The sequence below is a fragment of the Mesoplodon bidens genome (assembly GCF_964165515.1).
Source record: "Mesoplodon bidens genome assembly, chromosome: 5".
Classification (NCBI taxonomy): Eukaryota; Metazoa; Chordata; class Mammalia; order Artiodactyla; family Ziphiidae; genus Mesoplodon; species Mesoplodon bidens.
In genome coordinates, this window is record NC_138161.1 from 112,669,863 (window position 1) to 112,684,992 (window position 15,130).

The window sequence follows — 15,130 nt, forward strand, 5'->3', positions numbered from 1 at the left end:
CTGAGATTCTAATTAAGTACATCAAGAGCAGGGTAAGCATTCATAGTTTCTAAAAGCACCACAGTTGATTTAAATAGGCACCCTAGCTGAGAAAGTTGTCTGTAAGCAGAAACTGTTTTGTATGATACTTGCTTTGCACTTAACAGCAGCCGATACAAACTTTTGAACTAATATTTTAAAGCCTTCACTTGCATTTAGTTGTTAAACTTCGGGGAAAGGAGCATATTTGAGTCACAGAAAATAAATCCAAAATAGATACCATACATTGTTTAAAAGCTAGCTAGAAAACAACCTTGTAAAAGAGTCCATTTAATAATATTCCATATATAATTCATGATGTTTTTGGTTTTATCTTCTTCTTCTTAGTGAGTGGAGTGCCATAGAAAAAGAAATGGGTGATGGACTGCAGAGTGCTGGTCATCATATGGATGTGTAAGTACCCAGAGAATTTAAGGTAGAACCTGAGGTGACATTAATGGTGAAGTGTTAGTGATTCTTCTGTTCTTCTGTTTTTATAAAGTTTGCTGGCATTTATATTGTGCTCTCTGTATATAGATTTGACTTAAAGAAGTTTATCTCAGGAATGCAAGATTAATTTAACATTCAAAAATCTTTCAGTTCAGTTCACATATTAGCAGAGTAAAGAAGAAAACCCATGTGTTCATTTCAGTACATGTAGAAAAAGCATGTCAACATCTATTCACAGTAAAAGTTCTCATCAAACTAGGAATATAAAGAATTTCCTCAGTCTAAAACTTACAGGTAATACTGTACTTAATAGTGAAATATTGGTGTTTTCTCCTAAAATCAGGAACAAGGCAAGGATGTCTGCTTCCACCACAACTAGTAAAAATGGTAGTAGAGGTCCTGGTCAGTGCAGTAAGACAAGAAAATCAAATAAGGGGCATACATCTTAGAAAGGAAGAAGTAAAACTCTCTTTATTTGCAGTTAACAGGATCTTTTATGTAGAAAATCATAAAGAATCAACCGAAAATATTATGGAATAGCTGAATTTAATGAGAAGGCATGATACACAATGAATATATTTAAAAAGTTGTTTTTACATACTAGTAACAATTGGAAAATAAAAACTTAAAAATGCCATTTATAATAGCATCAAAACAGAATACTTACAGATTAATTTAATGAAATATGTGAAAGACCTCTACACTAAAAACTTTATATGTAAACATTGCTGGGAGAAAGTAAAGACCTAAATAAATGGTGAGATTAAACCATGTTCATAGATTGATTGGAAGACTCAGTAGTGTTAATATGACCATTCTTCCTAAATCACAGTCCCAGTCAAAACTCCAGTGACTTTTTAATAGAAATTGATAAGCTGATTCTAAAGTTTATATGTAAATTCAAAGAACGTAGAATAGCCAAGACAGTCTTGAAAAAGAACAAGCCTGGAATATATTACCTGATTTCAAGACTTAGTATACAGCTATAGTTATCAGGAGGTATTGAGATAAAGAGATCAGTGGAATAGGATGGAGTCCAGAAATAGATCCACATTTACATAGTTCATTTCAAGAAATGGTTCTGGAATAACTGGATATCTTCATGGGAAAAAATGAACCTTGAGCCATATCTCACACCTTACATAAAAACTAATTCAATTTGGATGATACACATAAATGTGAAAGCTAAAATTGCAGGTTTTAGTAGAAAACGTAGGAGAATATTGTTGCAACCTTCGAGTAAGCAAAGATTTTTTAAAGCTAATATGAAAAGAAAAAAATATTTTTAAAATGGTTAATTGTTCTTCATCAAAATTAAAAATTTTGCTTATCAAAAGACACCATTGGAAGTGGAAGGAATGTGGGAGTACAGTTTCAGTTGGGGAAGATAAAAAGTTCTGGAGATGAATGATGGTAATGGTTGCACAACCATATGAATGTGCTTACTGCCACTGAACTGTACACCAATAAATTGTTAAAAAGGTGAATTTTACATTCTATTTTACCACAAACACACACAAACACACCATTAAGATAATGAAGAGGCAAGCCACAACCTGGGAGTAAACATTTCCAACCATAGTATGTAAAGAACTCCTACAACCGAATAATAAAAAGACAAAAATATATTTATTTTATCTAAGTATTATTTTGGGGGGGGCTGTTATATAAGCTGACCAGCTGCTTTTCAACCATTTTGTTAAGTCTTCCTGCATTCTGTTGACTGGACATTTTTAGTATTTGCAAGAATTTGGGATTATCCCTTTACTTGGTTTATTTAAAATGTTAAATAAAATTAATTTTAGTAATGATATCTAAAAAATCTTTACCATTTACCCTTTTCTACCCAAAGATGTGCTGCTTATCCCTACACTATGTTTCCTATCTTCAAGCCACCAGCCACCTATCTTCTTTTTTGTTTTCTTAACATTAACTTTTCCAGAATTGTAGATTTATGAACTAAAGGCAGTTTTTCCTACTCTTAACAGTGACTCTCAAGATGTCTTTCAGGCACATAGGGGAAATTCCACACTCTAACAAATGTAAATTTATATTTACAGAATACATATTTTGCCTACTTTTATCAATACTGTAAACGCATCACTTTTCAGTGAGCATTAAGGTAGATTTTTTGTTTGTTTTTACGATTCAGTAAACTTGCTTACTTGTCTATTGGAAGTGGACTTGGAGACATAAAATATATTTTTCTTTTATGCCCATGCTAGGGAATCAGAATTGATTTGAAAAAAGGATGCTTCTTATACCATACAGAAGTAGTAAATGACATAGCCCATGTCCTTAGGGAATTTATAATGTGATCAGAGAAAACCAGCACTAGAGACATTTCTTTGATACAATTTAAGTCCTCAATTTTTGATGAGAGATCAGAAGTAGAGTGATGACTAGGACTAAAGAAGTCTGGGAAGATTTCTAGAGGTGTTGAGATACGTATGGAAGGATTTGGAGAAGTGGTGTGGAAAGCCATCACGTTTCTGTGCAAGGAAAGACTCAAGGCCAGGAACAAGAGTGGCACGACAGTGAAGGGCTTGTCCAGATCAAAGCAGAGGTTGCTATTGAGAATTAGAATAAAATAAGGCTTCTAAAATTTTCTGTAATCTTTATTTGCTTGACTTTTCCTTTTGTAGCTTTTTGGCATTACTGTATGTAGTTGCTACCAGGAACACTAATGTACCAATTATACTAAACTCTTACTCTTTCTACAGATTTTGTAGCCCTTTTTGTAATATATTTGAACAAAAGATATTACAGTGCTTCTTAAGCTACCTTATGAAGGACGGTTTTTTGTTTGCTTTGTTTTTCTAAGACCTTGCTGATCAAAACATTTAGGTAAATAAAATACAATTGTCACGGTAATTAAAGATTGCTGTAGCGGGGAGGGATAAATTAGGAGTGTGGGATTAACAGATACAAACTACTGTACATAAAATAGGTAAGCAACAGGGGTTTACTGTATAACACAGGGAACTATATTCAGTATCTTATAATAAACTATAATGGAAAATCTGAACGAAATATATATATATAACTGAATCACTTTGCTGTACACCTGAAACTAACATAATATTGTAAATCAACTGTACTTCAATTTTAAAAAGTTGTTATAAATGTTTCTAAATGCTTATTCTCACTTTCTGTACTTGCTTTTGTCACTCACGGGTAGCAAATGGTCTGTGGACCACGCTTTGAATAGCCCTTCTTTAGAACTTCAGTACTTTGTGTCCTGATAAAGGTTACTCTATGCAATGTTTTTTATTTATTTTTATTTATTTATTTAATTTTTTTTACATCACATTTTTTTTATTCAAACAGAAAGTCACAAAAATTATAATCATCCTCATCAGTTCACTCAGTCCCATGTAATTAATTTTTTTATCTTGATCTTTTGTTAGCAGTTTTATGAGTTCATCAGTTTTCCATTAGAATTCTGAAAATGCTTATTCATTCAGTTCAGCAGTATAGTCAGTTACCAGAAACCTGTACTTGTCAGAGTCTTTTTCATGAATTCCTTGAAGATGAAACCCTTTTATAGGAACATATTTGCAAAAGCATCAGAGTACACCCAGAACTGTCTGTAAATGACAAAAGACTTTAAAATGGCCACAGTTAAAGATTTGATGAAAGTTCATAATAATGCAGTTGACAAGGAAATTTAGTTATTTCTGAGATATACATTTGCAATGTTTTTTAAATAGGTATGCGTCTTCTATTGATGATATTTTAGAAGATGAAGAACATTATGCAGATCAGTTAAAGGAGTACCTTTTTTATGCAGAAGCACTGAGGTAAGTATAAGACATGTTCCAGATACAGCCCTGTGGCTGGTCACCACTCTTATGCTACTCTAAAATAAAGATTTTTAAATGAGTTAATTCCCCCAGATATTGAATGAGGTCTCATTGTATTCCTGTGTGTTACAGAGTGCTAGACATAGCTGAGATGAGCCCTCTGCTTGAAGCATTATGTTGATAAAACCTGTTAGTCTCAGACTTCAGGTCTGTCTGTATGTTGTTCTACTTTTTCCAGTTTTAAGATTGGAAGCAAAGTACAGATTGAGAGTGTGTAGCATAATCTGTCTCTAGGTTGTATATTACCATTTAAATTCTGTAATTTTTCCCATACCTGCATATTTTATCTCCTTAGTAAAGGTTGTAAAACTTCTTCATGTCAGGACTTTGTCTTCTCTTTTTATAGTATCTTCTACAGAGCCAAACAATTCTTTGGGAGATAGTCCAGTTTAGAAAAATGAATTGTTTTCCTATCACTTTTCTGGGGGCCAAATTATTATTATTTTAAAATTTGATTACAACCGATTTTGTTGGCATTAAAATTTTAAATTTGAATGGATATAAACCAAAAACCAGAAATTAAGTTTGGTAAAAATGGGAATAGGAGTTTTCCGGTAATTACAGATTAGAAGGCAGAAATCAATTTAGAGAAACATAGACAAACCCCATGTTTACAATGATTGTGCCACAGATTTAAACTGCAGCAGTGCATTAGTAAACTGTTCACACTGAGATCTTCACCTTGAGATTCGACAGCTGTTTCTTGAAAAAATCTCTCAGTACCTTGTGCAAATAAATCGGTCTTTCATGTGCCTTAGCACGCTTAAAATTTCTCCATTGTATATATACAAAACACCTACCATTTGGGCAGGGCAAAATGCATACTTTCATAACAAAACTATAATGTACCTCTCAAGTATGAACAATATACACATAATACAGGGTATACAGTATTTACAAAATATAATACAAGCTGTTTGTAATTTTTTAAACTCACCTTTTGCCCTTGTATATTGCAACAAGGTAATTTGCCATTTCTGTACCACTGCTTTTCAAGAGTCCAGGGATTTTGGAAAAGCTATGTTTTACATACATAGTGAAATCTGAGATCTAAGTTTGAACTTTTAGGAGAGTTTTTAAGTGTACTGCCATCAACTCCCTATTGTGGTTGGAATTTTCAATGGTGCTTCCCATCCAGTGACTAGGAGGCTTTGGAAGAACACTAGGAGAAAGTGGATCACCAAACTTTACCCCAGCATAATTCTTCTTTTGGCTCACTTCAGTTAGAAATGATGATTTCTTCAAATGCTTATTTTTAATATTCTCAGTATTTTTAAAAGGCTTTTTTTACCTGCTTCTGAATTCTATCAGATGAAACAGAATCCTGCCAAAAGTTATTTTCATTTCTTTTTGCAGAGGTGATCTTGGTTAGTGGTAAGTTACATTTGCTTTTCTGTCTGTTTATCTTTGGTTGTTCACACAAGTGTATACCATGAACAAGCTGGCTGTGGGGAATGGCAATTTTCTCCGATTTTCCCATCTTTGATTTGAAAACTACTTTCTATCATCTTGTCCAGTTATACATATAATACATAGAAGAAAATGGTTTCTGCCTGCCCCCTACTTTCTGTTTTAACAACTGCTTCAAGAACTTTACTGCCTTAATTCCAGTCACTTTCCTAGCTCAAGTGATCCTTATAGGAAGCCATGAGGAGATGGAAAGACAAGGTAATCTATTAGATCACTGCCCTTTCAACACTTGTAATATGGTAGGGAAGCAGGACACAAACAGAAAGCCAGAGCACAAGGTAACATAATCCATGTCAAAAAGGGTAACTGCCAACAGAGCTCCCTGGTTTTAATAAAGTTCTAGAAAAATAAAGGAATCTTACTAGGAAACAAGTACAAAAGCTCGCTTTCACATTATCACTAATATTACAGGAGAGCCATGGAATTGAAAGGAACCTATACAAAATTTAAGTAATCACGGTGGACAAATTTAATTTTTTGCAAGGCACAGTTAGATAAGCTGCAAATCTCTCAAACCAATATTCTTTCAACGAATGTCAGTAACTTATTTTCATTAGTATTATGAAGGTTTTTGAAATTAAAATCAAAACGTTTTATTTTGATATAAAGGTTACTTTAAGTAATATAGCGACTTAATACTGTTTACGTTGTAATCAATTTTATCCTAGTCCAGTAGCAACTGGGCAGCATATCGTCAATTCAGTTGGTAACTTTTCTTTCGAAAACTTCATCATTCTGGACACAGTAATAAAACAAACTTCCATTAAGAAAGCCTGGCACAGTATACAGTGGGAATAGTTCAACAGTAAATGCTGTTCATCTGATAGACTAGCACAGAGAAGTTATCGCTTCAAAGAGGCAACAACTCTGCTGTCGCTCCTGTCAACTTTCGAAGTTGAAAAGTACAGCTAAGTAGTTTGGCCCGGCGAGGAGCAGCGCCCCAGTTGGACTGGCGCCCCACACCGGGCACCTCATAACTCAGTAAAAAGCCAACTGGAAGTGGGCGGCTGCTAGCCCATGGCAAACCCCACACCAGGCAGCGAGAGACCGTATGCATGTCCTGATGAGTCTTGGCACTACCAGCGGTCCCCTATCACTTTTAAAATCAGCCTAAGAATTCTGTTTATAAAACAGAGGAGCAATATTCCTTTAGTTGTTCAGTAGCTGGTATGAAAACATCACATTGTTAGCCTCTTTCCTTCTCGAGTTTTGGGTAGTAAGAAGTTACACCAAGGACTTCCCTGGTGGCGCAGTGGTTAAGAATCCACCTGCCAGTGCAGGGGACACGGGTTCGAGCCCTGGTCCGGGAAGATCCCACATGCCGCAGAGCAACTAAGCCCACGTGCCACAACTACTGAAGCCCATGCACCGCAACGAAGAGTAGTTCCCGCTCACCGCAACTAGAGAAAGCCCGCGCGCAGCAATGAAGACCCAATGCAGCCAAAAATAAATAATAAATAAAATTTAAAAAAAAAGTTACACCAAGGTGTTTTCAAGTTACAGACCAAAAGAAAGTTGCTGAACACCGTGGAATTCTCTGCAGCTCTTAAAAGTTATAGAAAAGATTAATGTGTATTGATACAGAAACATATGTGTCTTTGGTATATAAATAGTTGACAAAGAAAAGATGTAGAATTACTGGGGGTGGGTGGATATGTGTATTTGTAAATGCCTAGGTAAAATTTGGAACGATATATACTATCTATTAACATGAATTATGTCTGGATAGTGGAACTGGGGAAAAGAGAGCGTTCTTGAAACTTATTTTGTGCATTCCTGTATTAGAATCCTTTTTTTTCTTTTCAGTGAGCATGGATTACTTTTAGGAAAATAAAAACTAATAGACGTTTCTAAATAAAAAGAAGAAAGCTTTGAGATAATGTCTTTTTAAACAATACTCAGTTGTTATGTGAGATTATAGCATTAGTTCCTATGTTATACAAAAGCTTTTTTTAAATGTATGTATAATGGTATGTTTATTGAAAAAAATGTTGCAAGTATCTGGAAAACAACCTTTTTTGTTTTAAGTATATATAAAGTTTTTATGCTTAGGTTCTGCTAGATTAAATTTTTAATGTTGGGTTACTACATTTTAAACTTGAAAATTCTGTATATAAAAGTTCTGACTGTAGTAAGACGTGAATGCCTCCCCTTTACCCCTGAAAAAAATTTTTTTAACATATTAATGGAGAAGCCACAAAAATTAAATGGCAGCACTTTCTTTCATCCCTAGGGCTGTGTGCAGGAAACATGAACTTATGCAGTATGATTTGGAGATGGCTGCTCAGGACTTAGCATCCAAGAAGCAGCAGTGTGAGGAACTGGCAACTGGGGTGAGTGGTTTTCCATTTAGGTCTCTGGTATTATTATAGCAAACCTTAACTGGAATGGGCTGCAGGATGCCCGTAGGGAAATAACTTGTGGGCAACTTTATAATTCTTTTGTTTGTGATCTTGATATAAAAGGATGTAAGCCATTAAAACACGTATTATATAGTGTTGTAAGAAATTTTGCCAACATTGCTGTGTGTAATAAGAACCATCTCTTTTCTGATTAAGTCCAAGTGAAAAAACATTATTCTTTTTTTTTTTTTTTTTTTTTTTTTTTTTAAGTTTATTTATTCATTTTTTTAATTAGTTTCTGCTTTATAACAAAGTGAATCAGTCATACATATACATCTGTTCCCACATCCCTTCCCTCATGCATCTCCCTCCCTCCCACCCTCCCCATCCCACCCCTCCAGGCGGTCACAAAGCACCGAGCTGATCTCCCTGTGCTCTGCGGCTGCTTCCCACTATCTATCTACCTGACGTTTGGTAGTGTATACACGTCCATGCCTCTCTTTCGCCTTGTCACAGCCCACCCTTCCCCCTCCCCATATCCTCAAGTCCATTCTCAAGTAGGTCTGCGTCTTCATTCCCGTTTTGCCCCTAGGTTCTTCATGACATTTTTTTTTTAAATTCCGTATATATGTGTTAGCATACGGTATTTGTCTTTCTCTTTCTGACTAACTTCACTCTGTATGACAGACTCTAGGTCTATCCACCTCATTACAAATAGCTCAGTTTCGTTTCTTTTTATGGCTGAGTAATATTCCATTGTATATATGTGCCACATCTTCTTTATCCATTCATCCGATGATGGACACTTAGGTTGTTTCCAGCTCCGGGCTATTGTGAATAGAGCTGCAATGAACATTTTGGTACATGTCTCTTTTGGAATTATGGTTTTCTCAGGGTATATGCCCAGTAGTGGGATTGCTGGGTCATATGGTAGTTCTATTTGTAGTTTTTTAAGGAACCTCCATACCGTTCTCCATAGTGGCTGTACCAATTCACATTCCCACCAGCAGTGCAAGAGTGTTCCCTTTTCTCCACACCCTCTCCAGCATTTATTGTTTCTAGATTTCTCTTTTTTTTTTTTTTTAATTAGTTTCTGCTTTATAACAAAGTGAATCAGTCATACATATACATCTGTTCCCACATCCCTTCCCTCATGCATAAAACATTATTCTTTGGGATTGAAATAATAACCTTTGCCAGGTTTAATTTTACCTGGTATATTATAGAAATTTTAGTTAACTTTGAAAAACTTTGCCCTTTTAGAATCAGTGCCTCTTTCCTAACAGGGAGCTTTTTGGGTACTTTATTGTTGAATGCTTACAGTGAATACTTGTGAAGAAAATTCCTTATCTTATTGTATTGGACTTAGATCATTTTTATAATCAGCTTTTTACTGTCCAGCTATTTCATTGGAATAAAAAAGCTGTCATGGTGAGAGCACACAATCTGGAAGTAAAGAAGCAGTGACAGTGCCACCATTTATGAATCATTTCATAGTTAACAAGTACTTTACTTGTGAAAGTGCTTGTGGGCTACCCACATAGAGATATGTGGGAAAAGACCTCTGCCCATGAAACAGGTACACACTGTCTTATTTTTAAAATCCAGAGGAAATTCCCAGTCCATTTTCAGGGAGCTTGGTTCTCTACTCCTAAATGTGTTTCCCTCAGTAAACTCCGGAGAATGAGGAAATGGTAAAGCAGTGAAGCTTGAGGCTTGGATTTAGGCATCCTGTTTTTCTAATAGATACCAAGTTTTAGTGTGAGTTACACAGATTTTAAATAGTTTCTTTAGTTTATTTTCACTGTTGCCTGTTATCTATTTTTTATATCACAGAGTAATTAGAAAAAATATGATCACTAACATAAAGAAATAACTTGCCTAATACTTCACCTAGAAGTTTTCCATATGATGAAGAAGCTCAGTTAAAATTTTTCCCTTTTTGATGCTTCCACATTTTCCAGTGTTAGAAATCTTATTAGTAGCCCCCTGGTTGTAAGGCTTGTGGTGTTTTCTATCTGAGCTAGGGAGGAAATGGCTATTTCCCCTTTTTAAAAAAAAAAAAAATTGCGGTAAAATATCCAGAACATAAGATCTATTATCTTAACCATTTTTATTTTTATTTTTTTTATTTTTTATTTTTTATTTTTATTTTTTCTGTACGCGGGCCTCTCCCTGTTGTGGCCTCTTCCGTCGCGGAGCAGAGGCTCCGGATGCACGGGCCCAGCGGGCATGGCTCACGGGCCCAGCGGGCATGGCTCACGGGCCCAGCCGCTCTGCGGCATGTGGGATCTTTCCGGACGGGGGAACGAACCCATGTCCCCTGCATCAGCAGGCGGACTCTCAACCACTGCGCCACCAGGGAAGCCCTTAACCATTTTTAATGGTAAAGGTCAATAGTAGTAAGTACATTTACATTGTTGTGTGACCAACCTGCAGAACTGTTTTCATCTTGCAAAATTGAAACTCTATACCTATTAAATATCAGCTGTCAGTTTCCCTCTCCACCCAGCCCCTGGCAGTCACCATTCTACTTTCTGTCTCTGTGAATTTTACTACTTTGGATACCTCATATAAGTAGACTCATATAGTATTTGTCTTTTTGTGACTGGCTTATTTCACTTACCACAATGTCCTCAAGGTTCATCCATGTTGTGTAGCATGTGTCAGAATTTCCTTCCTTTTTAAGGCTGAATAATATTTCAGTGTATGTGTGTTGTTTATCCATTCATCTGTTTCTATTTCATTTTAGAACGTGAGAACATTTTCTTTGAAGGGAATGACTACCAAGCTCTTTGGTCAAGAAACTCCAGAGCAGAGAGAAGCCAGAATAAAGGTGCTAGAAGAACAAATAAATGAAGGAGAACAACAACTTAAGTCTAAAAATCAGGAAGGCAGGTAAAAATGCTGTGGTGTTTTAACATGACTAGGCACGTAGACTCTGTGACAGATTGTTTATAACCATTCCCAGCTTCACCAGTGTCCCTGGATGTAACCTGTTCTTCTAAAATGCAGTGATTGAGTATTCCTAAGAAATTTGAGTAATCAAAAATCATGTTGCATAGAAACAGTTGTTTTAGTGTCAGGGAAAGAGGAAGAAGAAAGTATCTAAGCTTCATAATACTATTTTCCTGTACTTTTCATGATTTCTATCCTTTTCACATTCCGTCTGCCCTTTTCTGTCAGTTAAAAGCCTGATCATTCTCCACTGCCAAGCTTTTGCATTACTTCTCTTGTGAAGCTTTCTCTTATCCTCACAGGCTGTCATAACACTTGGTTCATGCCACTGTTGCATGGCAGTTTTGCATTGGGTGGTTGGTTGTACAGTGTGACTGTCCCTGGCTAAATTACAAACCCTTCAAAGTCAGTGACTATGTCTCTTTCATCTTTATGTCCCAACACCTTGCATAGGGCTTGGAATGTAATTATTCCATAAATATTTTTAGAAATTCAGTTCTCAAAGGTCTGTTTGGGCTCATTTTTCATATTGTTGTTTTTTATTGTTGTTTTCATCTGATAGTTGTTGAGTAGACCAAGGCAGACCAAGAGTGTATCACTGATTTGGAGGTGATTTTGTTAATTTTTAGAACTTCTGGCATCAAGTAAGTCAAACTAAACTCTCATGAATAGAGTTAAAAAGACAGTGGTTAAGATTCCGCACTTCCACTGCAGGGTGTGTGGGTTCGATCCCTGGTCAGGGAAGTTCCGCATGCCAGGCGGTGCAGCCAAAAAAAAAAAAAAAGACGAATTGCTCTCAGAATTTTTAAAACTCTAGTTGTCATTTAAAGTAAGCACATGATAAATGTGATACATAATCCATCTTGCTGAAAAGAATGTATGTTTTCCAGTGACCCCAGGAAGGCAACTTCATGTGGCATCTGTTAGGCTTATGAGCTGGTTCAGGGAGCCATTTACATCTGTTTTATGGGAATAATTTGAAGCTGGAATTCTTGTGGCAAAATAGAGATTATTAAAATGTAGATGAGTGTATGACTGTATGCTTTTTCTCCCACTGTAATTTTTAGGAAGAGAAAAATAGAACTATCTTATACACGCGATAGCTTTTTCCTCTATATAGACAAAAACCCAACTCAAATGAGAGGTGGTTATTCAGATTTACAATATGTAGTTTACTTAATTTAAATAAGAATAATAGTAATGACTATACCTTTTATTTCAGAGAATTTGTCAGAAATGCTTGGGCTGATATTGAACGCTTCAAAGAGCAAAAGAACCACGATTTAAAGGAGGCCCTCATAAGCTATGCAGTCATGCAGATCAGTATGTGCAAGAAGGTAGGTTTTGGTTTCAGTGAAGGTACAAGTATATTCAGAAATGCCTGCAAATTTCTTTAAAATCGGTTTCTTATTTGGACAAAGTATTTATCATTTCCATTTTTAAAGTCCATTCTTCTCCTCTTCCAGAATGTTTCCCAGTTTCTCTACTTAATTTTGAAAGAAGGGTCATAATCAAAATATCAATTACTGAGTCTCTACTCATCTAAAGTTCCAAATTTGTATGCCCCGTTTATAACTTGTATGTGAAAATATGTACTAACAACATTTCTTTGGTTATATGTCCTAAAGTTACTGCCCTTGGACAGGGCAGTACAGTATCATTCCTAACAGTGATACATACTTCGACTGGAAAATGGTTTCAGCGTTCTTTTGGGAAACTGTGGCTGCGATATGGTTTGTTGTCAGAGTAAACCCTTCACGTAGTTGACATCTCAGTAGAAGGCATGGACGTTGAAGCTTATTCTGGTTAAAATAAATGTTTTGGCAGTGATGGAGATCTTTCTAAAACGCTGTTGTAAGAACAAAATACAAAATATTCCTTAACCTCTTCTTCATAACCCAGGATCTGCCTGTGTGACCACCAGTCAGTCCCAGCGCTTTACATTTCTCTAGCACTTTGCAATTTATTGAGCGATTTAACATGCTTTATCTCAGTATATCACATAGTAAGATAGATTCCCATATTTATTAAGACATTCTTAGAGGGGAAAAAATCACACTCAAACAAACACTTATGCTTTAATGTATCCAAAGTTTGTATTTTCTGGCTTGGAACCGTCACTTTCTTAGCCTTTTTTACTTGTATAACGAGAAATAGCAGTAGACAACAAAGATGTTTGGGGACAGAAACAGCAGACTCACACATTAGTCACTGGGCCACATTTATAGTTATGCCTCAATGAAATTGTAAGTTAATTCATGTTGTAGATCTTTGGGGTCACTTGAGAGAAGTTGAAACCACGACTGATCAATCCGCAAATGCTGATGGTTGAATATATTGTAGTTTGGGGTGTTTTTGCTTCTGCTGCTGTCATCCCATCAGCTCCTTCTGCTGCTTCACATTTACCGTCTTTCTAACCTGCCTTTTTAACTCTTCGGTGGTCTGAAACACAAAGGTTTTTAGAGTTGGTTTTGTTTTGTTTTATTCCTATAAAAGATTCATTAATAGGTTCCTGTGATCTCCCATTTGCTTCTTTTCCAAGAATGCAGATTTTGTGTAATGGCTCAAAGGACTTTCCCCCTGCCACTTTGCTCAGGGTGAGCGGGTTGAGGGGTGCTAAAAAGTAATCTCTGGATAAACAAGATATTACTGTAGGTATGTGCGGACACACTGTTGGGTATCTGGTGTATCCTGAGATAATAACTAGAGTAAACAAGAGTTTACTCACATGAGATTAGTAAGAGTGCATGTTTACTTTATTTTTTAGGAACAGTGTTACAGTGTTTCATGTTTTATTTTCTTGCCTAAGTGGAGTAGATTCTTATATTTGAAGATCTACAGTGCTATTTTCTTTAGAAACTTAAAATTAAATACGAGAAGTCAAGATTAACATCAGCTTTTTTGAGTAAATGTGGGTATCTCTATATTTCAAGTTATTTTATCTTTTTAAATTAAAAAAAATCATAAAAATAACATATATGCTCATTGTAAAAATTTCAAATAAGTCAGAAGCATATTAAGTAAAAATTCTCCTCCTCCTTCCCCAAATCCCTTTTTGAAAACTCAACACGTTACATCTTCATGTTTATCTTTTCAGACTCATTTGTACATATACAGTCATTTAGAAAATATACACTTTCCTTTCCCACAAAAACAGGATTGCATTATATGTGCTAGTGTGTAGCTTTTGATTTTTCATTTGCTGTCTTATGGATGTCTTACTAGGACAGTGCACATGAGATCTATCTTATCCATTCTACTAACGAATACTCCATTAGATACTACTTTATCCAGGCAATCTGGGACATTTTAAAAGATTTTTGTGGGTTTTTTTTTTTTTTTTTTTTTTTTTTTTTTTGTATTCCATCAGGGAGGAAGAAAAGCTAAAAAGATTAATTTTTTTTCCTATTATTTGAAGCCTCAATAAATATTGACAAACTTAAATGTTTAAATATTAAAGAAAATATTCTTTCTTCATAAATTAGCAGTTATTGGCAAATATATATCTTGTTTATTGAAAACGTACCTTTATTTCTACCACTTTCTAGATTTTACTGTTACATTTTTACAAACATGCATTTTTTTCCCAGTTTCAAACATGCATTTTTGTTTAAGCATGTTATGTCATAGCATATTAGTTTTTTGCCAAATTGCCTGCTATAACCATTGAAAGGGAGTTGATAACTTAGTACTTAATTATCAAAATATTATTAGACTAATAAATTAATAATTCATTAATTTATATTGTTAGACTAATAAGTTTTTTCTTTTGTTTCAAATATTACAGAACTTGTTTGGTTTATAAATAGAAATGATATGAATAGAGTAAATGAGTTTTTCAAAAAGAAGTTGTAGGAGTTCTTTCTGTTTTGAAGATAGGCTCTTACAAATGATTCTATTACTTTTTCCAAAAGTATTTGACATTGACTTATATTAGCTATTGCCAGAAGAAGTGTCCTATTTGCTGGACTTGTTAATTATTCCAAAAAGTAAAACTTAGCATACCAGTAAGCCAAATACTTGGGC

The 15,130-nt window shown here is 35.2% G+C and overlaps 1 protein-coding gene across 1 annotated transcript in view; it reads left to right on the forward strand.

Annotated features, from left to right (window-relative positions):
• The window catches only part of SNX4 (sorting nexin 4), an 84,030-nt gene that overhangs the window by 50,339 nt on the left and 18,561 nt on the right, over positions 1-15,130 (forward strand). The window contains 5 exon segments of the mRNA XM_081236078.1: positions 367-432; positions 4,182-4,271; positions 8,038-8,137; positions 10,899-11,044; positions 12,327-12,441. Of these exon segments, the coding sequence (XP_081092204.1) occupies positions 367-432; positions 4,182-4,271; positions 8,038-8,137; positions 10,899-11,044; positions 12,327-12,441 (517 nt within the window).